Below are 27,723 nucleotides of genomic sequence, written 5' to 3'. Positions count from 1 at the left end.
GTGTTTTTACATGATAGGGGTCTGCTAACCACAAAGTATTATTTATATCTTTGCTACCAACGGCTTCATGGGCCAGCACACTGCTCCCCAGGAAACCAACCCACAAGGCACAAAGAAGGAAGGAAGGGAGGACCCATTCCTGTGTGTGACTTAAGACGTGTTTATCTGGCTCAGCGAAAAACTGAACAATAGACTTTGGCCTCCGATCAGCCTTCGATCTCAGCCTGGGCCTGGAGACCCGGCTGCGGGGCAGGTGGACAGGAGGGTCTGCGAGTGGGCACAGGCCTGGTTCATCATCCCAACTCCGAACAGAATGCAGGCCCGCAACCTCCACGCCGCCTCTCCTGGACGCCGACTGTGTCAGGAGGACCAGTGCTAACGAGGGACACTTGTCACGCGTTTCCACGACAACGGAAATCAAATAGCAGAAACAAAGCCACAGCGGGAGCTGAGGCCGCCCAAACTGGCAGATTTGCTTCCTGTGGCACTGGCTGCTCGGAGTGGGGGACCAAGGAAGACGCCAGAACGGTGGGGGGGGGGGGAGCAGAACCACGCCCACCTTTGCCTGAAACTCCTCCTCGATTTGGCCACTGGACATACTGTCCCGCCTCAAAGCTGAGCCAGCCACCTACTGGCTGGGTGACCCGGGTGGGCCACCTGTCTGTGTCTGGTTCCCTCGTCCGTAAAACAGAGTTGATGACAATGACCGACCTCACGGGGTTGCCGCAGGGATAAATGAATTTATATGGTGCCCAGGAAGAAGCGTCGCTAACTCCTATTTACGCTGGTTATTCGCAATCCTCCCATCCCGAGGGAAATGCATGCTCCCTGTAGGCGTGGCTTGACTGACGGGCCAATTTCCAGGTTTGCTCCAGCAGGGAATGCATGAGCCTAACAGGGGCGATGGACCCGGAGTGGGCCCTCTGACGGCAGGGCCTCTGGGGCAGCCAGCAGTCGTGGGACCCACCTGCCTGTTCCCACGGCTGCCTGGTGGACCCACCTGAGCCCAGGCAAAGGCATCAGCAGGACGGGGTCCCCTGACTTGGTACAAACCACTGGTCATCCAGAGTCGAGATCCAGTTCCCAAGGTAGCAGCTACGAGGAACCCAAGGCCAAGGCGGTCCCAAAGCTGATCCTGGTCTAACAGTCCCTCGATTTGGGCCACCTGATGTAGGAGCTTATTAGGGGTGAACTGTGTTCCCCCAAAATCCAGGACCTCAGAAGATGACTGAATTTGGAGAGAGGGTCTTTAAAGAGATGACCAAGGGCAAATGAGGTGATATGGGTGGGCCCTAAACCCATCAGACTGGTGTCCTTTTAAGAAGAGGAGATGAGGACACAGACACACACAGAGGGACAACGACATGAGGACATGGTGGACACTGTCCGTAAGCCAAGGAGAGGGGATGGGGGATATGGCGCAGTGGTAAAGCGCATGCTTGGCGCGCACAAGGTCCGAGGGGGAATAAAAACTTAAAAAAATAGCCAAGGAGAGACCCCAGCCCTGCTGAGTTCTAAGAAAACAAAGCGTTAAGTTGAAGGACAACATGTGTCAGGAAAGAGGGTGACCTAGATGGTGACTTTGTTTTTTGTTTATTTCTCCCCCTCAGTTCAGTTGCATTTATTTATTTTTTTATTGAAGTACAGTTGATTTACAATGTTGTGTTAGTTTCAGGTGTACAGCAAAGTGATTCAGTTATACACATACATATTCCTTTCCAGATTCTTTTCCATTATAGGTTATGACAAGATACTGAATACAGCTTTCATTATAATAAATAAACCTAGTTACCGCCCCCATCAAAAATAAAAAATAATAATGAATATAATTCCCTGTGCTCTACAGTAGGTCCTTGCTGTTTATTTATCTTATGTATACTAGTTGTATCTGGTAACCCCAAACTCCTAATTTATCCCTCCCCTCAGTCCCTTCCCCCTTTGGTAACCACGTTTGTTTTCTGTCTGTGAGTCTGTTTCTGGTCTGTAAATAAGTTCATCTGTGTCGTTTTTTTTTAGATTCCACATATAAGTGATATCATATGGTAACTGTCTTTCTCTGTCTAACGTGATCATCTCCAGGTTGGAAGGTGACTTTGAACCAGAAGATACACCAGAGCCACCGGTCTGGTACACAGCAGACACTCAATAAACGTTGGGCTGTCTCACCATTTTCATTCTTCCTGGCCGTCTCAGGATGGCCTCAGACATGTCTCTCGGGAGGCAGGCCGGGTTCATGCCCACAGGGGCTGTGAGGGCCTCGCCCAGCGCCACCCCAGGAAAAGCCCGAGAAATGCCACCCTCCTTCTTCCCCTGCAGCCCCAGTCAGTTCGTACAATCAGTCAAACCTGGGAAATGATGGACAGAATAACCTGCAAAGCTGACGGATGCTTCAGAGCCACACGACTCAGAGCCAGGGACCCTCCCAGCCCCGCCAACCCCCCTTCCAGGTCAGGACATCGGACATCAACCTCTGATGGCCTCTAGATCCAAAGCTCCAGACGCTCCTAAGCCTGGCCTCGGGGAAACTCACAGGGCCTCTCGACAAACGTCAGCCTGCTGTGCCCTCTCTGCTCAGCTCATGTCACCTCCAGGTCCAGGTCCCGTGTTATCCCCTCCACAAAGCACGTTGAAGGGAAAAGGAATCCAGGGCTGGGAAGACCAGGCCACCCGGAATGACACACCCTCACACAGAACCATGACTGTGACCCGACTGTCACCACATAACCAGGAAGGTGTGGCCACATGCTCAGGGGGCTGGCGCTGTCCTCTAGACCAGGAGCAGCTGACAGCCAGGTCCCCAAGAGCAGAGACCCTGTCCTTTCTGAGCGTGGACCCCACACAGAGCAGCCTCGGAGGAGTGACCAGACCAGAGGCCAGCTGTGACAGCGCTGGACCACCACACATGCCCATGGGCAGGGGTCTGACCCTGGGGACCGCCACGCCCCGGGGAGCGCTCTCCACCCCGACCATCCGCACTTGCCTGCCTCCAAACTGCAAGGTGGAGGCCAGGCCTGGAGGAAACACAAATACTTGCCAAACAAATACAGTCCATCCTCACTGATCGTGGACTCTGTATCTGCCAATTCGCCAACTCACTAAAATGACCTGGAACCCCCAAATCAGTCCTCCTGACATGTACAGGGCATTCACAGACACATGCAGCAGAACAGCAGAAAATTAGGGTTCCCAGTGGCCACTGAGGGCCACGTTTTGCACATTTGTGCTTTTTGTGGGTGAAGCCACTGTTTAAACGGCCCCAGGCGCAGTGAGGTGCTGTCTAGGGTTCCCACATGCGGGAACGCTGCGAGCGAGAGGCCTCGTGGGGGAAACGCTTGTCCGACACGCTTCATTCAGGCACGAGTCACAGTGCTGGTGGCCTGGAGTTCCACGTTAAGGAGCCAGCAATATACACTTAATAAGGTGTCTTTGAACAGAAGCACACATAAAACACGGTGACACAGAGACCAGAAACCTTGCTCTGCGTTTCCCCCGAGCAGCGTTCCAGCATTTGCTAATTCGGGGTCTGTGGCGACTTCAGGGCGGAAGGCGTTGAGGAAGGAGGCATCCGAATCCAGCAGCCCACTCTGGCCGCCTTGTCAGAGGGCTCCCTCCACTTTCTCGTCTTGAGACAGAGCAAACTGCATCGCCCTGGCCTGCGCCCAAGAACCCAAGTTGATTCCGACCCTGCGTAGGTACTGACATCTACCGCAGCTCTGTCACCCGACAGCTTCACCCAGCAAGCCCTGGCCTCCGCACACCCACACCCGAAACACCGGGACACGGACCCCAAAACGCCCGCCCCCACCACCTTTCTCACCACCAGTTGCTTTCGCTCCCGGCTCAGCCCCAGCTTCTCCTCCTCACACGCTGACGAGTCTCCTATTGGGAGCAGCTCGCCTCGCCCCAAGTATCACAGCCGAAGATGCCCCCGTGACAATCAGCCACGGAATTCTCATGTGAGAAGCCACTTTTCATTTCTGAACGTCCTCTCCCCCTTCTCAGTCCATGAGCAAGATCTCCTCCCGCGACAAGTGGAGAAAGTGTCACTGCAGGGGGAAGAGCAACCTGCAACGACCCACCCACCCGCCTGCCTCACGCTGAGCAACACACCACGAGGAGAGCGACAAGTGCTATTTAAAACCAAGTGACAGCAGCCTTTGCATCTGTTTGATGACACATCCTCCGTACCTGTCAAACAAGCAGAGCGAGACCTTTCAGAGGAGGGGATGACGGCACCTCCTTTCCAGCCAGCACCCCCGACAGCAAGTCCGTGAGGTTCTGGGTTTCCACCCGACACCCACATTCCGCGGCGACGCCGTCTCTCCTCCCCCAGGAACAAGAATGGTCACGCTACCAGCTCAGTGAACGTCCCGAGGTGGCAGAGAGTGGCGGATACGTCAGAAAAAACTGCTGTTTGTCTTGCGACTGAGAAAGTGTAACAGAATGAAATCACAGAGCAGAAAGAAGTTCATCTAAAAGGGTTTGTCGGTCTGTAAGCTGTGGGCACTTTGCAAACACAAGCTTCACACAGTCTTTGTCGAAGAAAAAGAGAGGGACCAATCCTCCTGCGCCCTTTTCCTCCAAAACCAAGAACAGTCTTCCAGAAGAACCACGGAGTGTGCACAGTCAAGGTGAAATATGATCCCCTGTGTGTTTATGGTCTATCCCATCACTCTCTCTTCTAAGAAAGTAATAATCATGGTAATAATACACTAACTACTATGCATAAAGCAGACAAACAGCAAGGCCCCCCAGGGAACACAGGGAACCACATTCAACACCTCGTAACAGCCTATAATAAAAAAGACTATGAAAAGGAACATTTATATCTATGTGTAACTGGATCACTGCGCTGCACACCAGGATTTAACACAACATTGTAAACTGGCAATAGTTCAATTAAAAAAAATTTTTAAATAGTAATAGGGTTTTAAGACATTTACAGCGTCCAGAGGACGATGGGTTGAATATTGTCCCCCCAAAATTCACATCCACCCAGAACCTGTGAATATGATCTTACTTTTTTAACTAATTATGTTTTTTTCTCTTTTTTGTTTTTTAGGGGGAGAGGTAGAGAGGTAATTAGGTGTATTTATTTATTTATTTGCTTGTTTATTTTAACAGAGGTACTGAGGATTGCACCCAGTTGCACCAGCTAAGCACACGCTCCACCACTGAGCTACAACCACCCCCCAATTCACTCTTGTAAAGTATGCAATTCAGTGGTTTTCAGTATCCTCACAAAGCTGTGCCATCATCACCTTAATTCATTGAAGAACATTTCCTTTGGGGAGGAGACCAGAGAGAGGGTTACCAGATTTATTTAGATTTATTTGTTATTTCTTTTTAAATGGAGGTACTGGGGATTGAACCCAGGACCTCGTGTGTGCTAAGCACGTGCTCTATCACTGAGCTATCCCCTCCCCACTCCCGACTTTATTTGGAGATTGGGCCTCTGCAGATGTAACCAAGTTAAGAAGGGGTCATACAGGACTCGGGTGGCCCTACCGGTGTCCTTATAGGAGAAAGGCAATTTGGAAACAGACACACATAGAGGGAAGAAGAGACAACAGAGGCAGAGGCTGGAGTGCTGTGTCTACAAGCCAAAGACACCACGACACCACATCCACAGGGACTAGGAAAAGGCAAGGAAGGGTCCCCCCACCTCCAGCCCCCCACTCCCAGGTGTGAGGGCAGAGACAGGATCCCAGCTGAACTCCAGACACACTATAAACTAGAAAGTGAACACCCCAGTTCTAGCCACCGGTCCTGAGCGTGGCTGAGGTCACCCCGGAATCAGACAAAGTGCTGAAAAATTCAGGCCTTGGACCACAGTCACAAGTGCCCCCTTGGATGCCCCCTAGGACACAGCGAGCAGCTCGCTCCGGGCTGAGACCCAGCACGAGCCTCGTCTCTTGTCCCTGGACGCTCTACAAGCACACAGCTTATTTTTAGCAGCCGTTTCTGCTCTGCAGTCACTTCATTCGTTTCAGAGCCAAATAACCCCATTATAGGTGCCTTGACTGGCTTGTAAAATTATCCTTCACCCTAACAAATACTGTGACACTGCCATGCGCTGCAGCCTGCCTGGCACATTACATTTTTCAAAAAATTATTGGCTTAGCTAACGATCACAAATCCCCTAATTTAATTTGCTCCTAAATGTGTTTAATTTCCCCACAAGTGGAACTACAGGCTTACAAGCCGAGCATTTTGGCCAGGTTGAGACAAGCAGCAAAAAAAATGAGAGAGGCCACCAGCATCAGGGGCCGTCCAACAAGAACTCCGCCGCCTGCTCCCACCCAGCTGCCTGCTTGAGCATCTGACGGAGTCACCCTCACCCACACGCTGATGCCGTCCCATCACCTGCTTAGGAAAACTGGCGACAGCAGAGAGAGGCAGAGTGAATCGCCTGGCCAGATTTAGCAGGGAGGGAACCGTGCGGGCAGAGCTGGGAGCCGGGCACCAGCATCAGGGTCAGCTCCCTTCGCCACCTGTCCTGCCTCGAATCAAAACTCAGCCAGAGGAAACCCACGTGCAGCCCAGGCGCAGCCTCACCCTCTCCTGACTTCCAAAGTGACAGTGGTCCCAGCGAGGGATGTGACACAGGTGGGTGGCGGGGCTGCCTGGTGGGGCTAGGCTGAGCTGTGGGTGCCCAGCAGGGCTCCAGGCATGTGAAGTTCAAAGTCAGGCAAAGCCTGAAAACGTAGATGAGCGTGTGCGTAGGTGGTAACCACACAAGAAAAGGCACAGATGTTAAGGGCACGTTCAAGGGGGCGGTGGGTCCCCTCTGCTGGGAGAAGAGCCCCAAGGGGGAGGGGTGCAGGCAGTGTCACCCAGGCCCAGACGCAGGACCACGGGAGTTTATTCATTATTCTTTACACTGTTCATACTCTTCTGTAAGTGCAATATATTCCACAATATTTTTTCACTTTTTAAACATAAAATTTTCCATTTTCACCATCTTTAAGTGTACGGCTCAGTGGCATGAAGTCCATCCGCACTGTTGTGCAACCATCACCACCATCCATCCATCCACAGAACTCTGCATCTTCCCAAACTGAAACTGTCCCCATTAAACACTGGCTCCCCACGCCCCCTCCCCCAGCCCCCAGCCCTCACCATCCTACGTTCTGTCTTTAGAATCTCACTATTCTCGTCACCTCACCTGAGTGGAATCACACAGTATCTGTCTTTTTGTGTCTGACTTATTTTATGCAGTGTGATGTCCTCCGGATTCATCCCTGGTGGAGCGTGCATCAGAATTTCCCTCGTTTTTCAAGGCTGAATCGTATTCCCTTGTATGAATAAAGCACATTTCACTTGTCCATTCCTCTGCCCATGGACACATGGGTTATCTTCACTTTGGGGCCACTGCTAGCAAAGCTGTGTCGCGACATACTTTTTAACTCCCGGGTTCCCAAGAAGGAGGGAGCTTGGGACAAGACACACAGTAAGTACCTCCTGGGCACCAGGCCCTCCATCCTCTCATGGGGAAGATAACGGTGACTGTTTATCCACACTGACCACATTATGTTCTGATACTCGTTTCAGGGGACCCCTGTAAAAGGTGCAGGGAGCAGTAACAGATACTTTAAATGGCCATTGCTCTAAGAACATTCTAGAAAGTAGAACATGTCATACAAACGTGGGGGTCTTTTTAATTGTTGGTTTAAACCAGGGATTGGCAAAGTGTAGCCAGGGGGCCAAACCTAGCCCACCACCCCCTTCTGTGGAGAAGGTTTAACTGGCGCACACCCACACCTACATGCTTGTGTATCCTCTCTGGTGGTTTTCACGCCACAAGGGCAGAGTGGGGTCATTTCTATAGGAACCAGATTGCTCACAGAGTCTACAGGATCTGTTCTTTGGACCTTTCCAGAAAAAACTGCCGACTTTTCAATGATTAACAGAGATCATAACACAATCTCTTAGTATTTTTAAGGCGTGGATTTAGGAGCGGGGTGACAGCAGGAACGGGAACTCCTCCGGCACTCTCAGAGTCGGCTGAGGGAGCAGGCTGGAGTCGGAGATCTCTCCTGGGTCTACCAGCGACAACTGAGCAGGTCCGGCGCCAACTGCCTGTCCCCATTCTCACCACCTCTCGGGTAAAGGAGCTTTCATGGAACACCCACAGTTTAACCTGACTTCTCCCTGCAACCAGCAGATTTTACTCACAACCTCACTGGCTGGAGAACCTGACCACCGGCAAGTCAGAGGCCCGCCGAGACGGCATCAGTGTCCGAGAGCTGCTGCAACAGGCGAGCACAGCCTGGGGGGCTCAACGCAACAGACGTTCACTCACTCCCAGTCTGGGGGCTGGAAGTCTGAGATCGAGGTGCAGGCAGGGCCGCACCCCCTGGAGGCCCCGGGGAGGGCCCTTCCTGCCTCTTCCTAGTGGCTGGAGGCGGCCAACAGCCCTTGGCTGGGGGCTGCACCCCTCCTGTCCCTGCTCTGTGCTCACATGGCCTCCTCCCCACATGGACCTGTGTCTCTCTGCCCCTCCTCTTCTAAGGGCCCTGGTCATGCTGGATTAGGGCCCATCCGACTCCAAGATGACATCTTCATGTACGTCTCATTCACTTCTGCAGAGATCCTATTTCCTGAAATGGGCACATTCACAGGCCCCAGGGATCAGGACTTGAACACTTCTTTCGGGGGCGCACAACTCAAGCCCTAACAGAGAAGCCATATGTTAACATAAGCCAAGTGCTCCTAGTCTGAGCATCGTTTATTTAAAGTGCAGTGCGGACCATCCACACGGCTCCTCCCATCCAAAGGGCAAGTGGGTAGCTGCCTCTCTCCCCTTCCCGCTGTGGCGAAGCTCGCCCCCATCACCTGCCCACATGCTCACTGACACACGGCACCACTGACCTGGCACATGTCAAGGTTGGGCCGACACGGCTTCCTCAGTGGCCAAACGCCCAGGGGCAGAGTCACAGGCTATGTGCAGCTACAGCTTAGCCAGCAGAACATTCTCCACTCTGTTATTAGTCCCACCAGTGCCTATAAACAGCCTGAGCAGAACAGCTCTTCCGGGCCCTCTCTCTCTCGCTTTGTAAGAACTATATAGATTTTGCAGCAGGGAATTTGCAGCCACGAAGCACATGTCTTTTATTACCCGGCACCTGTCAAACGAGACCTTTTCTACTACCTGGCAGATGGACTTTTACGGCTGCCTGGCTGAAGTGTCATGGAAATCTACGCTTCTCCCCTGCGCGGCTGTCACTCAGCACAGATGGAGCCAGGAAGCCAGACGCCGCGAGGGACAGCCACAGGCCGCCCGGGACCGGAGTCCACAGGCGGGACAGCAACAGCCAGACCCAGCGCCCGAAAGGGGCGTGAGGGTGGCTCAGGTGGAAGCAGTGCCCGGCCTCAGCTTCTGTCCCCACGCCTCTGCCCAGTGTGCTCCTCCATGCGTGTGCCTGGTGACAAATGTCTGCACACTTAGATGACACCTGGCAGCTCACGAGGCTCTTTTCACACATTATCGAGTTTAACTCTTGAAGCCATCCTGGAGGTCGGTGAGGGAGCTGCTGCCATCAAGCCCCTTGTTCAGAGAAGGGAAGGAGGCTGAGCCCAGCTCAAGGTCACCAAACTAAGAGGGGACAAGTGACCCAAGTCTTGCCTCTCTCCCTGCCAACTACGGAGTCTTAAAGGGTGCAGGACATCATTGTTGGGGAGGGGGTCTATTGGCATTTCTTCTTATTTAAAGTTTAAGAAAACAGAAAGGGCCAATACATACCCCAAACCAAGAGAGTAGACTCTATGTCATAGATCAGGGGTCTGCAAACTACGGCCATGAGGGCCAAATGTGGCCCCTGGCCTGACCTGGTGAATAAGCTTCGTTAGAACACAGCCAGGGCCATCCGTTCAGCACTTCCTACGGCCGCTGGCTGGCTGTCGCGGCAGAGTTCAGCAGCTGCCACAAGACTGAAATATTTCCTGTCTGACCCTTTACAGTAGAAGTCTGCAGACCCCTCTGTAGATGATGACTGGGAAGCAGAGGAAGGAATTTGGGTGAGTCTAGACCCTGGCACACACCCAAGGCCCTGAACGCCCACGACATCAAAACAAACTCCACACAGGGCTCATTCCCAGAGGGAGCATCCAGACCCAAGCCCCGCCGGAGACACCAGAGGCTGAGTCTGAGGCTCCAACTGCTTGGGCACTAAAATCCACTCGCTCCCCGTTCCGGCTGGCTGAGCCCGCATTCAGGGCGGAAATCTGCCGCCTTTAATAGGAATGAAGCACCAATTTGAGTTTGATTTCCAGCTTGACTCTCTCCAGGGCTACTGTGGTCCCCGAAGTTCCTTGCAACACGCTCAGAAATCGGGCTTAAAACTGAATCACTCCAATGCTGAGGAAAATGAAAGCAATCGGTGGGGCCACCGCAGCGGTGGGGACGCTGCCTCAGGGGGCCTTTTAGCGCTGGAGAAATCTAATCGGCCTCCAAATGCCATCTGCACTGTGCGCGCCCCCGCTCACATTTTCACCTGCTGGATGTTTTTACACCAGTTCAAAGCGTGGGAGGACATCCAAATCTAATCAGACCGAAGCTAACCTTGAGAAAGGGACCATCCACTCTCGTCCAGCGTCTGCAGTGAGAAAAGGGAGGAGGAAAGGAGTCCCTTTCACGTTGACTGGCCACCGCATTCACAGCTGGCAGCGTTCATTTCAACACCCGCGTACACTGTGCTCACGGAAGTCGGCCACAGGGACCTACAGTGAGAAGGCCTCTCAGCAAGAGACCTGGCTCCCCACCCCTTCTCGGGGGCCTCAGTTTCCTCATCTGCAAATGGGACTCAATTCTCATTTGATTTCTTTTGGGAGGAGGCATAAGACAGAGCACAGCCTTGGAGCCAGAGAGCCTGGCCCTACAGCTGGGGACCCTAGTGCTGGAATCATCCAGGTTCAAGTACAGCCCACAGCCCACCCCGGCGACAGGACAGGACACGCTGGCTGGGGGTGCACTTGGGACCTAACTCGGAGGAGGGGGAGGGGAGGCAGTTCCCTGCGATGCCGTGGGGACGTGAGCCACACACGCCGCGCAGGGTCACACCAGCGCCAAATCTCTGGGCCAGGCCTCCCTACACCAGTCCTTTTGTCTCTACCGAGGCTCGCTCACCTAAGCCGAACGTTTCCGCTTGAAATAACGCAGCTGCGTCTCTCGCTCATCGCCTGAACAATTCTGACCCGCGCCTCTCCCGCTCAGAGCTGAGACGCTCCCGCCATGCGGCAGTAAAGAGGATTTCTTTTACATCTCACCCCGTTCAAATGCAAGGCCCTGACCTGGCTTCCGTCTTGGTTTTGGGGGCTTTATTTGTTTCTGGTGGTCGGGTTTTCAGTAAAGGCTGCTCATACACACCTCTGGGATGGAAAGGGCCCTAAGTGCTCACTGGGAGATGGACAGCCACGACCAGGACCACTCTGCCCCTAACAGCGACTGAACCCCCAGCAGCAAACGCCCCCGAGGTAATAGCTCTGCTCCCCCGGCCCCACTGGGGTCACGCCACAGCCAAACCCCGTGACTCAATCTGCTTTGCCAGGCATCTTCTTTAAAAATACACACACCTTGAAAGAGGAGGCCCAGAAAGGAGCAGCCCTCTCCCTGGCTTGTGGCTGCTCCTCGACCTGAGAGGACAGGGTCACCTCTGCCACCCAGTGGGCACGGCCAGAAAGGGGCCCAGGACCTGCCTCTGCATGGCCCCTGCGTGGCCCCTGCCTCACCGCCCACAACCCCCAGCCCACTCCCTCCGAGTTCCAACCACACACATGGTACTCCTGTCCCGGGGCTGCCGTGAGGAAGTACACAGATGGGGGTCGGGGGCCTTTAAACACCAGTTTACTGCCACACAGTCCTGGAGGCTGGAGGTCCAAGACCGAGGGCTGCTCTCTTCTGAGGGCTCCCTCCGGGGTTTGTCAACAGCTGTCTTCTCCCTGCGTCTTCACTGCTTCCCTCCGTGTGTGCCTGTGGCCTGGTTTCCCCTTCTTATAAGGACAGCATTGACACTGGCTGAGGGCCCACCGGGTGACCTTAGTCTGACGTAGTTACCTCTGCAAAGACCCTCCCCCAAGTAAGGTCACACACACACTGAGGGACTGGGGGGTTAGGGCTTCAGCACCTGAACCTGGGGAGCACAACTCAGACCCTCCTCCCCACCCACCGCGCAGCCTTCCCACATGCTGTTCCCGCTGTCTGTCCCCACCTTTCCTGCTAAATCCAACTCATTCCCCAGCTCGGAGCTCAAGAAGCACCCCTGCAGGGGCGCCCTCCCTGACCCCAGGCCCCGGCTGGACCCACCACGTGCACTGAGGTCCCCTCATCCCTGGGGAGTGTGGGGCTCTGGTCTGCCTAGTCCCTTACTGTCTGGGACCACCTGAGGGCAGGGGCTGCGCAGGTACATTCCAGGCTTTATTCCCGGGGCCACGCAATAAAGGTATGAATGAATGAACAAGTCACTCCATTTCACAGTATTCGTTACAGAAGGCAGTGCAGGAACCACAAATCTGCCTCCATCCTCCACAGCCACTTCCCTAAATGGCATTAAAACCACGTCTGGGAGTGGAGGGGCCCGGGTACCTTCCTGTGCCTCCACTGTGCTTCCGAGGTATCGTCCCCAGCCAGGGGTGGGCAGAGGCTGGACGAGCACCCCAGCTCCTCCCGTACTGAGGCGGGAAGCCCCATAAAAAGACCGGCAGGACCCCCAAGCAGGGCCACTGCTCTCCTGACAGCACCATCCGGTTCCACGGCCCAGAGGCTCTCTCACTTTTTGCCTCTGAAACGGCTTACTTACCCCTAAAATTCTATTGGTTCCCTGAGCTCACTTCTGATTGGTTATTTCCTTCACTCCTGATTGGTTATTACTCTCACTTCTGATTGGTCCACTTCCCTAACTTCTGATTGGTCCACTTCCCTAATTTCTGATTGGTCCATTTGTAGTACTTCATTTGCATGGAGCTCACTCCTTATTAGTTATTTCTCTCACTCCTGATTGGTCTATTTCTACAAAGTTTATTCGTAGTTGGTCAACTTTTGCTATATCTTATTTGCATATGATGTTGCAAAGTCTAAAACTGGGAGCCTATAAAGGCCTGTGTAAACCTACAGAGGGGGTCCAGAGCTTGGAGTGTTAACTCGTCTGGGCCTGCTGGTGTAATAAACCTGAGTTCTCTAACTCTCAAGAGTGGTGCTTGGTCTCTCCTCGAGATCCAGGTTGCTGTTACAACTGAGCTGTAACACGGAGCTGTAACACATTTTTCTGCAACAGTACAAGGAAGATCCCGGGCAGCACTGATCTGTACTGCAGCCTGCATCAGCAAGTTGCTCCTTTTTATTGCCGAATAGTATTCCAATGCACTGACAGGCCACACTGCGTTCTTCCATTCAGCTGCGGCTGGACAACTGCGTGGTTTCCACTTCATGACAATTACGAACGATAAGCAGAACCCTGGCATGAACCTTAAACAAACATAAACCTCTTCAGTGACAGCCCTCACACTCTGCTTCTGATCAACCAGCTGAGTGTTTGCAGAAAGGATATTCTCTTCTTCCAAGGGATCCTCTAAACAAGAAAATAAAGAGCAGCTGAAAAGCAGGGCGCTCGCAAAGCAAACCTAAATAATAATTGGAGAAATGCGTCCTTGCAATGAGGCACGAGCAAAAAAAATAAAATAAAGCAAAACCAAGCCCAGCTGCACACAATAAGATTGAAATTCTGTGTGTGGCTCCAACAAAATTTCAAATCATTAAAATCTCATTACACTAATAATATGTTTTCTAGATAGACTTAACTAAAACACTCTCTTCCCCTAACAAAGCGCAGACATTCTCAGGAGCAGCAGTGCAGGGGGCTTGAGGATGACGCCACAGCCCCCGGAGCACCGTGTCTTCCGTCCCATTCTCTGCGCATCCTTGCCTCCTGGACCCCACGGGAGAACCGTAGGAAATCACACTGACTGGACTCTAGCTCCCGAGTTCCCATCCCTTCACTTGAGTTCTCCCCTCAAGTGTTCTTAAACGGAAGCAATGATCCAAACAGGTCATGATGGTCTCATTATATTTTATTATTTCTGTCCAGTTACCACCAGCCCATGTTCTTCTCTTTCTGCACCTCTTCTGTATTTGATGGATAAAGCAGGAGTGGCCATAGTGGTAATGATAATGAGATGCTAATGAGAATGATGAGCACGGCCTGTTGCTCATGATAATGAGATGCTAATGAGAATGATGAGCACGGCCTGTTGCTCATGATAATGAGATGCTAATGAGAAGGATGGTTAACAACTCTGTAATGCTTACTACGTGCCTGGCCCAGGCATTTTCCCCAATTTTATTATGAACATTTTCAGACACATAGAACCATATAGAGAACCTGACGGTGAACACTTGTGCCCCCAACCTGGGCTGTATGGAGTCTAGCACTAACACTCCCTGTGACTGCCTCATTATGCATCCATGCATCTGTCTGTCTACCCAGCAATCTGTGTGTTTCTGCCTCTGCCCTAACAGACGTTCACGCATCCAGTGGCATCATCTTACATCTCTGGGGGCCAGAGTCCAAAATAGGCTTCACTGGCTAAAATCAAGGTGTCAGCAGGGCTGTGTTCCTTCTGGAGGGTGTAGGGGGATCTTTTTCTTTGTTTTCCAGCTTCTACAGGCACCCACACTCCTTGGCTTATGGCCCTGCATCACTCTGACCTCTGTTTCCATTTCTCTTACACTGACCCTCCTGCCTCCCTTTTATAAGGACCCTTGTGGGGGGCTGGGGAGAGCTCAGGGGTAGAGCTTGTGCTCAGCATGCACAAGGTCCTGGGTTCAACCCCCAGTAATGCTATTTAAAAAAAAAAAAAGGCCCTTGTGCCCACCTGGATAATCCAGGAGAGTCTCTTCAGCTCAGGGTCCTTAACTTAATCACATCTGCGAAGTCCTTTTCACCACGTAAGATGATGCAGTCACAGGTTCCAGGTATTGCGGTGTGGACATCTGTGGGGGCCATTAATTGGCCTGCCACACCGTCTTAACTTTTCTGCATTTCAGAGTAAACTGCAGGCAGGGATACTGCCCCCTCTAAGCGTCTATATCACTAACTAGAGTGCAGGAATTATTTATAATTCTTTTTCCTTTTGCGTTAAAATCTGCATACATTGAAATGCACATTCTTAAGTGCACATTCAATTAGTTGTGACAAATGCATGCACCTGTGTACCTTAAACCCCTATCAAGGCAGAGGACTTCTTCACAGTGACGGAAGAGTCCCTCCTGCCCCTCCCCAGCCAGGCCCCATCCCACCCCAGAGAAACCACCACAGATTAGCTGCATCCATCTGGAACCCCTTCACCTTACAGAAATGGGGTCACAGTGTGCCCTCCTTGGGTCTGGCTTCTTTGGCTGGGCACAGTGGCTTTGAGAGTCGCCATGTCGTGTGCCCTGGTCCTTGTTCCTTCTCACTGACCAGTAATATTCTGTCTCCGAAGCATGGCCCCACCCACCTCTCCATTCTCCTGTTGATGGACAGCCAAGCCAACTCCAGTATTAGCTGCCAGGAACACAGTGCTATGAACATGCTTGCAAAAGGTTCCGTGTGGACACAGGTCTTCATTTCTCTTGAGTAAATATCTCAGATCGAGACTGCTGGGTCACAGGGAGGACGTAGGTTTCATTCTTAAAGAAACTACCAAACTACTCCCTAAATGATGGCACCCCTGTAAACCCCGCCCCAGCTGCTCCACGTCCTCGCCAAGTCGTGGTGGGATCTTTTCAGCCATCCTGGCAGATGTGCAGTGTGTCCCCTCTGCACCTCGTTTGTGGTTCATGTCCCAGGCGACCAGCGATGCTGAAGCTGAGGTCTTTTCCAGACCCACCTGGCCATTTGTACATCTCCTCCGGTGGAGCATCTGTTCAGAACTTTTGTCTCCTCTTTCACTGGGTTGTTCGTCTTCCTAGTACCGAGTTGTAGGAGTTCTTTACCCATCCTGGACACTGGTCCTTTATCACTCATGTGTTCTAGGAATTGTGATAATTGTGACTTAGAATAAGAAATACATACATTTGCTCGTCATCCCAATTCCTGGCCCTAGCTCCTAAAATTCTAGGAATTTCCTAAGTGCTGAGAGCGAAAAAGAGGCCTTGTGTTAATGAGGTAACTTTCGGAAAAGCCCCCAGGTAACCTAAGGATGGAGGCTGGTTGCCAGGGGAACCAACCGTGCGATTAGAGAGCTGGTACTTTCTTTCAGTCCCACCCCCAAACTTCCGGGGAGGGAAGGGGGCTGGAGATTGATCTGGAGAATCTCTAACGGCCTATGAATTAATCAGTCATGCCTGTATAATGAAGCCTCCGTAAAAGCCCAGAAGGACTGGGTTCAGAGAGCCCTCCAGGTGGGTGAACAACAGAGCTGCTGGGTGAGTGATGTACCCCCTCCCACATACCTGGCCCTCTGTGTCTCTTCCATCTGGCTGATCCTGAGTTACATCTTTTTATAATAAACTGGTAACCTAGTGAGCAAAATGTTTCTCTGAGTTCAGTGAGGCGCTCTAGCAAATTAATCAAACCCAAGGAGGGGGTCATAGGAACCTCTGGTTTATAGCCAGTGAGTCAGAAGCACAGACAACAACCTGAACTTGTGATCAGCATCCCAAGTAGGGGGCAGTCGTGTGGGACTAAACCCTTAACTTACGGGACCGGATGCTACCTCCCGATAGATGGTGCCAGAACCGGACTAAATCGCAGGGCAGCCGACGAGTGTCAGAGACGTGCCTGGTGTGGGCAAAACGCCCACACGCATCGGGACTGGTGTCAGAACCACAACTGGTGATCAGAAGTGGACTTGGTACCTGAATCACAGGAACAGTTTCTCCCACTCTGGGGCTTGGTCAGGCTCAGTTTAAACTGCATCATTTCATTTAATAACTCAATTCCCTAATAACCCCATGAGTTGAGTACTCTTTACAGAAGAGGAAACTGAGGCACAGGGCAGGGAAGTACCTTTCCTCAGGTCAAAGCCCCAGAGCGCAGCAGGATGAGTTGAGACCCTCAGAGGAGGGTCCCAAGGTCAGTGGCCGTAACCATTGCACAGTCTGCCTCTTGCTCACTCAAGCAAATACACAAAGACCATGCTAAGTGGCCAAAAGCATTTCTCATTGTCATCTCTGGAGACGAGACAACAACACACTGGGCTGGGGGACACAGGCTATCAGGAGACAGTCATGGAGCCAACAACCTCTGGCAGGAAAGCACAGAATGTGGGGGACAGTGGGCAGCGTGGGGTCCCCTCCTGCTGAAGGCTGGCATTTAAGCCGATGCAGCAGAGGGAACAGCGCACAGGAGGGCCCAGAGCCATGGAAGATGAGGGGAGACTGGCCGAGAGCTGCGCAGGCAACGGAGGGCCATCGGGGACCTGGACTGGGTCCTGGAGCAGCATGAAGCCACTGGGGTTCTGTCTTCTTTCTGCAAATGCCAACCAGTCCATTCAGCACAAAACAGATCTCATTTGTCTCCTCCAGAGCATCTTCCTACTGCTAGGGCTGAATGCATCTCAAATGCCAGGAATGATAATGACTCTACTGCGAGCCAGCTGGGAAGATAACTCGCATTTGAATCACTCTTCCAGTTTACAAGGTTGGTGGCAATTAAGAGCATGGCTGCAGGGGTTTTAATCTCACCAGCAGTGTGACCTCCTGCAAGAGACTTCACGTCTCTGAGCCTCTGTTTACTCACCTGCAAAATGGGAATAACCACATGGTACCCACTTCCCAGCTTTGGGTGAAGATCAAAGAAGGTAACGTGTGCAGTGTGTTCAGCACTGGGCCTGGAACGTCACTGGTGCCAACGAGCCCCAGCCATGAGCATGACCACTGCAGACTCCATTCTGGGTGTGTGTGTGTTTTTTTTTTTAATTCTTCTTTTAACTTCTCCCTCCCTATTTCTCAGATGATCATCTATTAAGTTTGTATATATCAAGTATGGATGCGTTCAGGTCTTGCTTTGAAAGATATTAATTTTCAAAATAAGAAAAAATAGAGGGATGAAGACACTTCGAATTGGGCTTTGAGAAAGACATCCCTCCGCGTCCATATATACCAGCAATGAGTTACAAGCACCACAAGTACGGTGTCCCCCTCCCCCAGCCTGCTCAAAGGGTGCTCTGTCCACATAATCAAAGCAGCGCCTGGACGCTCCTAGCAGACTCCGCGGTAACGGGAGACGCAGCAGACGCTGAGGGTGGCCTGGGCTCCATCAACTGGACAGCTGCTTCCGGGAGTGCTGGATTCAAGCCCTAGGAGTTCAGGAATGGTCAGCCCCTCTTTAACTTTTTAATACCTTAGCATTAGAGTTTAAAAAGGTAGGTCCTTTGGAATTGTAACTTTTCAGATGAAAGTAGGAAAGCACACAACTTATGAGAACAGGCATAAACTGCTGAGAAGGTCTTCCGTGGGGAAATTAACATTCCTGACACCTCTGCTTGACTAGCAAGTCCAGCTGGAAAGAGCCAAGCCAAGGACAGTGGTTTCAGAGTGCCCGAGCCGAACGAGCAGGCGCTCAACTACTAACACGCAGAGTAAAGTGCTGAGATTTGCCCGATGGTCTGACTCCTCGGGCTGCTGGCAAGGAAGCGCCCCAGAGGCCGAGGTGGGCCAGCACCCTGCTGAGCTGGCCTCACATTCCAGGAATGCCACCTCCCTGCTCAGAGACACCTGCTGGCTCTGCAAACGCACGGACCTTCACTTCCGTGCAGTGCACCCCTCCGATGCGCGTGCACCGTGTTCCTGGTCACAGTGGGCCAGGACAAGAAGGAGGATACCAACGTTCCCCAAATGTTCACATGCTGAGGGATTTATGTAACTAGGTTACCAGCCGCCAACCAGCGCCTTCATGGGACACGCTGGGAAAGAAGCAGCCAGGGCTGTTAAAATGATACCGAACCAGAGCGAGAAAAGAGGATGAAAATCATTCAGCAACTAACCCTCCCATACACACTGCAGGCTTGACTAGTTAGTCCCAGCATTCTTTCCCCTAGCTCAGATGCAGCCTCAGAATCCTCCTTAACACAGGGGCAGGCGGCCATTATCGACAGAGCAGAGTTTGCTCTCAGGCGGAAACTGCCTGCCGGCCCTGCCCTCACCACTAACCCACTCTGGAGCCAGTGTCTGGGTCAATACCTCACTTGTCCACGTTATCAATAACCAACGCTGATGGAGCACCTGACTGCTGATAAGTGCTCACTTTTTTCATCTCATTTTATCCTCACATCCCCTCAGGGCAATGCCACCATGGTCCGCGTGGCCTGGTCAGGCACAGCCTGAGAGAGATGGGTAACAGCCCCACGGAGCGGGGGTGTGAGGATGTGAGCGGAGACCTGGCTCCACCAGCCCGTGCGCAGCCTCCTGCAGGAACCCACTGCCCGTCTGGGAACCAGCTCGGAAAGACAGAGCTGGTCCTGCCCTCCCTCTCCCCACCTCACAATGAGGAAGTGAGGCCCCAAAGCTTTCAAACTCAGAGAGGAAAACACATAGAATCTGAGGGTTCCCATGGCCCTCGATGCTCAGAGGAGGGAGAAACTGAAAGGACCACTGGCACCCCAGCATCCTAGCGCCAACCACGTGACGTCTCGGGTGCTATGAGCCCCAGAGACCCAATGATGCTGCAGCCTGCTGCTCACTCCATTTTCTCTTTTAACCCGAAAGTGGTCCCTCGTTTGACGCGTTACTGAGAAGGAGCACCGCAATGAGGCAAAAAACACCAAAAACTTCTAGAATTGAGTGCAGTCCATGCTTACATTCTCCTGCCTCAAGAGCACTCAGTATAGATTCGCAGATTAACACCACCGGGCCAACGTAGGTTTATAATGTACTCCTAAACTTACTCATATGTTTTGTCAGCCTCTCCATAATATAATAAATAATAAGTATACTCATTAAGAAGTAAAGCCATTTTTCATCTGAAATCTAAAAAGTTTACGGCTAATGAAAGAAGAAAACATCCCTTCTTAGGGTACGTCTTTCCTGTGATGGAACCGTGCACCTGAAAACAAGACAATAGCTGGGTGAAGGCAGCCGCCCTCTGCCAACCACAGCAGGGGGAAATCAATCACCTGGCGCACTTAAAACCTGCTCACAGCAGGCACATACCCCCTCACATCTTCTAACCATCCCTTAATGATTCTGACAACTGGACAGGGAGCATGAGGGTAAGCAACTTTGGGATGTGCGATAAATATTAACTCCACGGAGCGGAGACAGGATTCAAAGCAGAGCTCCTCTAATGAATGTGGGGTTGCCAAGGCGACCTGACTCTTCGGGGACCACGCAGGTAGAGCCAAGATGCGAGGAGGACCACAGAGAGTTGGCTGCCTCGGCACAGAAAGGTAAGGAACAGAACAGTCTGGGCCCAGCATCCCCGTTTCTGTCCTCTACTGAAGCCAAGTTTCCGAGAGATTTCAGTAGACCGCCAAGAAAAAAGCCCAGCGCGGGACACGCTGCCGTGCCTACGTGTTTCTCTCTTAAATGCCCCGGGTGCATTTGGACAGCTGGGGGACAACCAAGAAGAAATGCTGGATTTGAAGATTGTAGTCAGAATAATAATCAAAGGAAACTTGACGAAGCCACACCAAGCCTCCTGAAAGCCACTTCCTCTCAGCCAGAGAGAGGAAAACAGAACAGTGAATTTCAGTGATGCCAGGGACTCCTGGGGGCCGAGCTGCAACACAGGAGCTGGCAGACAGCACCTCCCTCTCGGACCAAGAGCTGCCCCCACGGAGAGAGGCAGCCCCGCTCAAGGAAGACGTGTTAGGGTTTGGAGAAAGGGGCATGGCATTGTTTTTCTCTTCACTGGTGGGGTCTGCAGAGACCCTCACAGCCCACTGGATCCAGATAGGATCTACACTGGCATCTCTTCCCACAGAACATTCTAGAACCCGCTGTGTCCATGGCCCCGGCCCCTCACCTGCTTACATCCCTCCACTTCTGACCAGCCACTCTCTTTCCCTTCCCACAAGTTAGGATTCCAACCCACCTTAACCATGATCTGTAGGTAATTCCTAAGGGTCCTGCAGGCGATCATGTGAGCAGAGAGAGACGGAAATGGGAAAGATCCCCCCCCTAAAAGGGCCACGTCCCCGGCCAAGGGAGGCCAAACTCATCACAAATCCTTTCCCTAGATCTTGCCATGAAAGATGCTATTCCAGTTTTATTTTCAAAGTAAGTAGGAGGGGTTGTCCAGACCTGCTTAAAACAGGATGTGGCAATCACTTCAAAGTCTTTCAGAGTCACTATTTGCACCAATCAGTTCTCTATGCAAACGCCCGAACAGCCAGGCGCTCCAAGCCTCCCCAATGCACCAGTCTGGAGGGGCCCTGGAGAACGGTGCTCCATCTAATCTGTTTTTATGCAAAATTCCTTCCACCTGTGGGCAGCCCCTGGGTGGCTCCCTCGGCATCAGGCCCTGCAGCTGCTGCCTCCTCGCTGTCTCAGGAGTCCTGCTGCTTCCCAGCCCTGTCGCTGCCTCCACCTCCGGGAAGCCCACTCTGCCTGCACCGACATTCGAGCCACTTCCTCACTGGTCACCCCACCGTGGCCTCTGGACCCTCTAAAGTAGCTGAGATTGGTCACTGGCACCTGCTGCTCCCATGTTCCACGGACGACAGGGCCCACTGACCGCTCCAGCTTGCCCTGTGGCTGACCACGGCCCACACATCACACCGCAGCCCAGCCGCTCAGACCTGCCTGCACTTCCTCAAAGGGACTAGCGGGGGTGTCCTCCAGGGCCCTCCTCTCCTAATTCCTGGCCAGCCTTTACACGCAACCAGGGAACCACTTCCTCCAGCCAGAACCCAGAACCCCAAATCCAGGCTGTATGTCCCTCGTGGGTCTCTGGCACACTAGCCTGTCTCCTCCCCTCAGCACCCGAAGGCTCCTGAGGACAGGCCTGGGCTGGGTCACGGCCCGCCACCAGCTCCCAGCCAGCCAGGTAACGGTTCTTTTCCCTGGGAACTCAGGCCCTGGGGGCTCACGAGGCCCCTCCTCCCTCGGCTGACCTGGGACTGGGGGGAGGGTGGGGGCCTTCACCTCCCCTGTCCTGTCTACCGCCTGACGCAGTTACGGAGAATCTGCATTTCCTCTGGGCTTTCACAACAGTCATCCATGTCTTCTCACCTCCACCTCCAGAGAGGGCGTCTGCCAAGGTCCCCCATCTCCCCCCAGGACCCCCACTCCCCGGCTGGCTCCGTGTTTGTATCACATCTGCCTGTGACTGGCCGGCCAGGCCGGGGCGGGGGGTACGTGTGGATTCTCCCCGTCCAGAAACTGAGCTGAGGACCCCAGGTGCTGGGCCAAGGGGGGGTTCACAGCAGACTCCGGGGGGCGCTTCCAGACCCTGGAGGCTGAGGGCCCCGAGGAGCTTCCCCACCCCAGGGGCCAGTCAACCTTCTCTTGGTTCCTGAGACACCCCAAGAAACAAACACCAGGTTTCTCCACCTCAGCACAATGACCCAACATTGTGTGTGGCTATCCAGTGCATCACAGGATGTTTACCAGCATTCCCGGCCCCCATTCACCAGATGCCACCAGCACCCCCATCCCAGTCGTGACACTGCCAGTGTCCCCTGGGGGCAGACTCAACCCCCCCCCCAGCTGAGAACCACTGGTTTAAACCACCATGAAGTGGCTACCAGGTAAGGGTGTGTTTCCTCAACTACAAAATGAGGAAGAAATCCTACCTTGCAGGTGAAAAGTTCTACCTTGCAGGGCAAAATTACACAGCACCTCTGTCCAGGTACTCTTTATTACAGAGCAGTGCTGAAGTGGGAGGGGCCTGGGGACCATGCAGCTGATCACTCTTTCAAGGACAGAGTGAGTTGATGGGAATGCGCTGGGGTTAACAGTAATGGTTTATTTTATTCTATTTTATTTTATTTGTATTGAGGTATAGTTGATTTACAATGTTGTGTGGTGGTTTAGACCAAGCTTCTCTCCTGGAAGCCATTTAAAGTCCACAAAAGAAACATAATACCTTCAACCTTCAGTTCAAGGTGGCAGCCACCTGGCATCTCATTAGATCTAACTTATGAGGTTTCAGTCAATATCTTGCTCACTTCTCTCTCTTTCTGCACCCAACACTCAGAAGACGACCAGGGTCAGAGAACCAGAAGACAAGGCGCAGACCAGGAGACAGTGTTTACAAAAGACACGTCTGACAAAAGATTAGTATCCAGAATACACCCAGAACCCCTAACATTCGACTAGAAAAAATCGATTAACTCAGTTTAAAAAATGGGCCAAAGATCTGAACAGACCCTTCACCACAGATGTACAGATGGTACACGAGTCTAGGAGAAGACCTCCACATCGTAAGTCATTAGGGAACGAGAGCTGAAAACTGCTCTCAAAAATATATTACAAAAAAAAAGAAAGAAAGAAAGAAAGGCAATCAGGACACAGGAACTCCCTTAACACTTGCCTTCCTCGGGAAAGCAGGAGGGACAGGGCCTCCAGGCCCGGCTGCGGCAGGATCCGATCCGTGCAGCCTGGTGTTGGTCACTGGTGCCTGGGCAGAGGGCAGAGGCCAAGTGCAGGCGAGGGTCTCTCCTGGCCCGTGGGGAGTGGACTCCATCCTGCCCTTCCACCCAGGACCTCCCTGCCCCAGAGGTGGCCGCTGCCTGTAAGGACTCCACACAGCAGCTGCCCCCTCCTGGCCCGCTGGTCACCAGGGGGCCCTTGTGAGGAGTCTGCCTCTGCGCCTGCTCCATCCAGCTCCAGTAAAAGCAAACCACCCGAATGAGTGGCTCGTAATAGTAATAGTTTCCGGGCCTTTTACCTGGAGCTTTTGGGGTTTTTTAAGTGTTCCTTTCCACTTTTCCCAATGCCCACAGTTAGTCACAGTTCCGTTTTTCTAAACTGGGCCAACACATGACACAGCTTGGTTCCCTCCCACAGAACATCAGCCTTAATCACGCTATGAATTCATCCACAGACACTTCCTGCATGGGTTCCTCCAAACCCCAGAATGCATTTTCTAAAATGACCTCCCCTGGAAGAAGTCACCCCAACTCGTCCCTCCGTGCCTTGTCACAACCACAAGCTCTGTCCAGCTGGATGGAGTCGAACGCTATAGGCACCTCTGAATCTCTAACTTCCCGGCACTGCCGTCCTCTCCCCAGCATCCTCTCCCCAGCCTCCCCCACAGGGGCCACACCTCCCCCCACGCAGAACTCACCATCAACTTTCTCACAAAAAGGAAACGAAACCCACCCACTGTGCAGCTGGCAGCGCCCCAGTACACCTCGAAGCACCCCCTTCCTGATCGCTCCCTAGTAGGCAAATAAGCGCCTTCCCACAGGGGCCCCGAGTCTGGGCCAGGATGCGCTCCAGCTCCTGAACCACACTGAGTGGCACAGAGGACAAGCTGCCAAGGCAACAGGCCTGCAGGAATACTGGCAGCTCTCAATCATCCAGGACCTCATTCTCCAATCCAGCCTCCACACCTCAGCCTCCGACTTCTGACTCCCTCTCCACTTTCTGCAAGACTGGACGAGCCCCTGAGCCCTTCCTAGTCCAGTCCTCCCCTGACTCCTGCGTCTGAGCCCGATTAGTGTTTTCAACCTCCTGTTCGTATCAGGGACCCCTGAGGGTGCCAGGCACCCCAAACTTGAGAGCCGAGGCAGGGGACCCAGCTAACTCACACACCAAAGAAACTGAATCACTTTGCTGTGTACCTGAAACTAACACATCGTAAATCAACTACACTTCAGTAAAAAAAAAAAAAAGAGCTATACCGTGAAAGCATCTCTCTCCTGTTTTCATGTCCATTTTATTCATCACAGGATGCTTTGACTACCGTGATTATTGGTATATTTAAATTAAACCAGACTGGCCCTCAATTTTCTGGGCACGCGCTAGCTCATGCAGGCAGGGACAAGGACTCCGCTATGGGTCTTGGGACCCGTGCCTGACTTCAGACATGTGCTCTTCGTATTCCAGGAGCATAAATGTCACCTATAAAAAGCCACTATCGTCCAGAACATTCTGCTTACTTGCTATTCTGAGAGGGTTCCTTCCTGGTTCCTTCGGGTCTCAACCCAAACCTGACCTGCTCTGAGGCCTTCCCTGGGCATCCATCTGATTGTACTGTGACTTTTCCTTCCTAGCATGTATTATGACAGCACGACTAGTCTGTTTGCTTATTACCACTGACGCCCTGTTCCATGAAAGCAAGAGCCTTGTCTGTCTTTTCTTCCAGGGTCCCGAAGCAGGCAAGGAATGAACCAGAAAGGGAATGACATTAATGTCTGTGATTGTTATAAGGCATAAAGAAGAACTGAAATGATTTTGGTGACGGCCATGAGGTCTGCAAATGAGGCTGAAGATCAGAGAGGCAGTGGGAATGATCAGGGGAAGGGCGACTGTCCACCGATCTCACATTTAGGAGGTGTGACTTGATAGAGATTAATACAAGCCAGTTTGGATCCTAAATGGCGGAACAACCAAACGTGAAAGGCCCTGCCCTCAGGGACCTGCATCATCCAATTTAGTAAAAGCACCCCTGGTGGGAAATGCATGAACACACCCCCACCCACCCACCCAAGTCCCAGGGTAGGGCAGGCACAGCCTGGAGGTAAAAGTGCCACAAGCATCCCCAGGAATACACAGCTCTGAGGAAGAAATTAACGGAAGGACAGGGTCCTTGTGAGTGTGTCCCTGGGGGACACACGTCCCTGGGGAGTACTCATCCGGAAATACAGGAAGACTTTCTGGCGGGCAGGACAGGCTCAGGTGGTTTAAGGAACTCACTGCGCACCCCTGACTCCAGATCCTCTCTTTCCCAATGTCCTGCCTCAGGCCAGCTCCTGGGCCTCTCCTTCGCCCCCCTCCGCCCCCCAGGTTTTTCACAGACACCCCAGCACAGCTCTCCCTCACCCATGGGGACTCTGGCCCAGGGGAAGAACCTGCTGACCCGAACAAAGGGAAAACTCAGGAATGCAGCCCAGGGAACCTCAGTATGGAAAGAACACACACAAGAGGCCAGAAGTCACATCTCTCACAACTCTAAAAACAACTTTTAAAATGTAGGAGGAGGTTGGAAGGGTTTTTAAATTATTTTCGTGGGCACGTGCAGTCAAAAATAGAAGGGCCTCTGCAGCCCTCGCCGGCAGGCCCCGCAGCCTCAGGCCGGCCGCGCCGCGTCCCCTTCCCTCCCCTTCCGGGGCTGGGGGCGCATCCGCGACCACCGGGGGGCCCGGGCCGGTGCCCGCACCGCAGCGGGTGCCCTGAGGGGTGAGAAGGTGCGGCTGGGTGGGCCGGCCTGCGGGCGGTGCTGCCCGAGAGCGGGGCTAAGTAAATGGCGACTCAGGCCGGGGTGGGCGCGGGGCTGTCCTCCGCGTACCAAGGCCTCGCCCGACGTCGGCTCCGCGTCCTGCCCTCGGCAGGAGCCGGCGATGCGCCTTGGGGTGACGCCAGGAGCCCAAAAGGGACTCGACCAGCCGCTGGGGGAGGGGGCCTCGCGTCTGGTTCCGGGCCAGCGCTTAAAGGTCTCGGGAGGAGGAACGAGCCAGGGTCAAGGGCTGTCCGGAAGGTCACGGCTGCGCGCCGGCGGGGCCCGGAGAGCAGCGGGCGCGCGGTGCCGGCGGCCAGCCCGGCGGGGGCCGGCGGGGCGGCGCGTGCGCGCGGGGCGGGACAGCCACCCGCCCGGGGCCGAGCAGCCGCCCGCCCGGGGCCGGCGGGGCGGGGCGCGGCGCGTGCGCGGCAGGAGGCCGGCGGCGGGCGCACTCACCCTCCTTGGCCTTCTTCTTCCTCCCCAGCGTGCCGCCCAGCTTGCCGAGGAACGACTCGTCCTTCTTCATCCTGTGCGGCCGCAGGGCGGGCGAGCGCAGCGGCGCGGAGGACATGGGGCGCGCGGGGACCCCGGCGGCCGGGCGCGGGCGCAGCGCGTGTGAGAGCCGCCCCGGTCGCCGCCGCCAACGCCGCCGCCCGCTCGCCCCGGGGAGTGGCCGGGAGGGCGCGGCCCCACGCCGGCCCCCGCCCCCCGCCCGCCCCCGGCCCTGCGGCTCCCGCCGCCGGAGGTCCGCGCCGCCTCGGGCTGTGCGGTCACCACTTCAGCCCGCGGGCTGCCCGCCGTTCCCACGCGGCGCGTCACACTCGCTCTCCGAGGGAAGCGGCGCATCCGCTCCTCAGGACCGCCGCTGGGACAGATCGAGGGCTCGCCCTGCCTTTTGTTCTAACGTTTGAGCCCTGGGCTTGGCGGGCTCTGCTGACCAGACCCGGGCTCCAGGAGGCAGCGCGGCCAACGTCCATCAAATAACCACACACATAAGTCATTTCACTGGCTGAGCTTTTTACCCACAACCAGGACTGGGGCTGGGGAACCCCTGTGAACTGTCCCCATCCTTAGGAAGCTTCCAGCATGGTGGGCAACGCGGGCGCATAGCTGCTCTGGTGAACACCTCACCTGTCCTAGGCGAGCTCGGGATGTTTACCCCGGAGGCGCGGTGAACACACAGGAAAAAGCGCTGGCGCGGACTCGGGCGGGGAAGACTGGACCAGAGGGGACAGTGTGGGGACTCCAGGGAGCGGAGAGGAAAGAGGATGAGGCAGGCCTTTTAAGCCGAGGAAGGGTTTTAAGATGGAGGTGATGTGGCCGACTCGGGTTCTACATGTTGACTCTGGGTGATGTGTGATAGTGAGTGGAGAAAGAGTACAGTCGGAGGCAGAGAGACCAGTGTCTTAGGAGGGAA

The 27,723-nt window shown here is 53.8% G+C and overlaps 1 protein-coding gene across 1 annotated transcript in view; it reads right to left on the bottom strand.

Annotated features, from left to right (window-relative positions):
* PARVB (parvin beta) overlaps positions 1-26,991 on the bottom strand; it is a 94,634-nt gene extending 67,643 nt beyond the window's left edge. Inside the window, exon 1 of the mRNA XM_072973657.1 lies at positions 26,763-26,991. Within this exon, the coding sequence (XP_072829758.1) occupies positions 26,763-26,877 (115 nt within the window). The 5' untranslated portion in view covers positions 26,878-26,991. The remainder of the gene's footprint in view (positions 1-26,762) is intronic.
* Positions 26,992-27,723: the final 732 nt, after the last annotated feature.

The sequence above is a fragment of the Vicugna pacos genome, chromosome 12, assembly GCF_048564905.1.
Source record: "Vicugna pacos chromosome 12, VicPac4, whole genome shotgun sequence".
NCBI classification, from domain to species: Eukaryota; Metazoa; Chordata; class Mammalia; order Artiodactyla; family Camelidae; genus Vicugna; species Vicugna pacos.
This window is presented reverse-complemented; position numbering and strand designations above follow the sequence as displayed.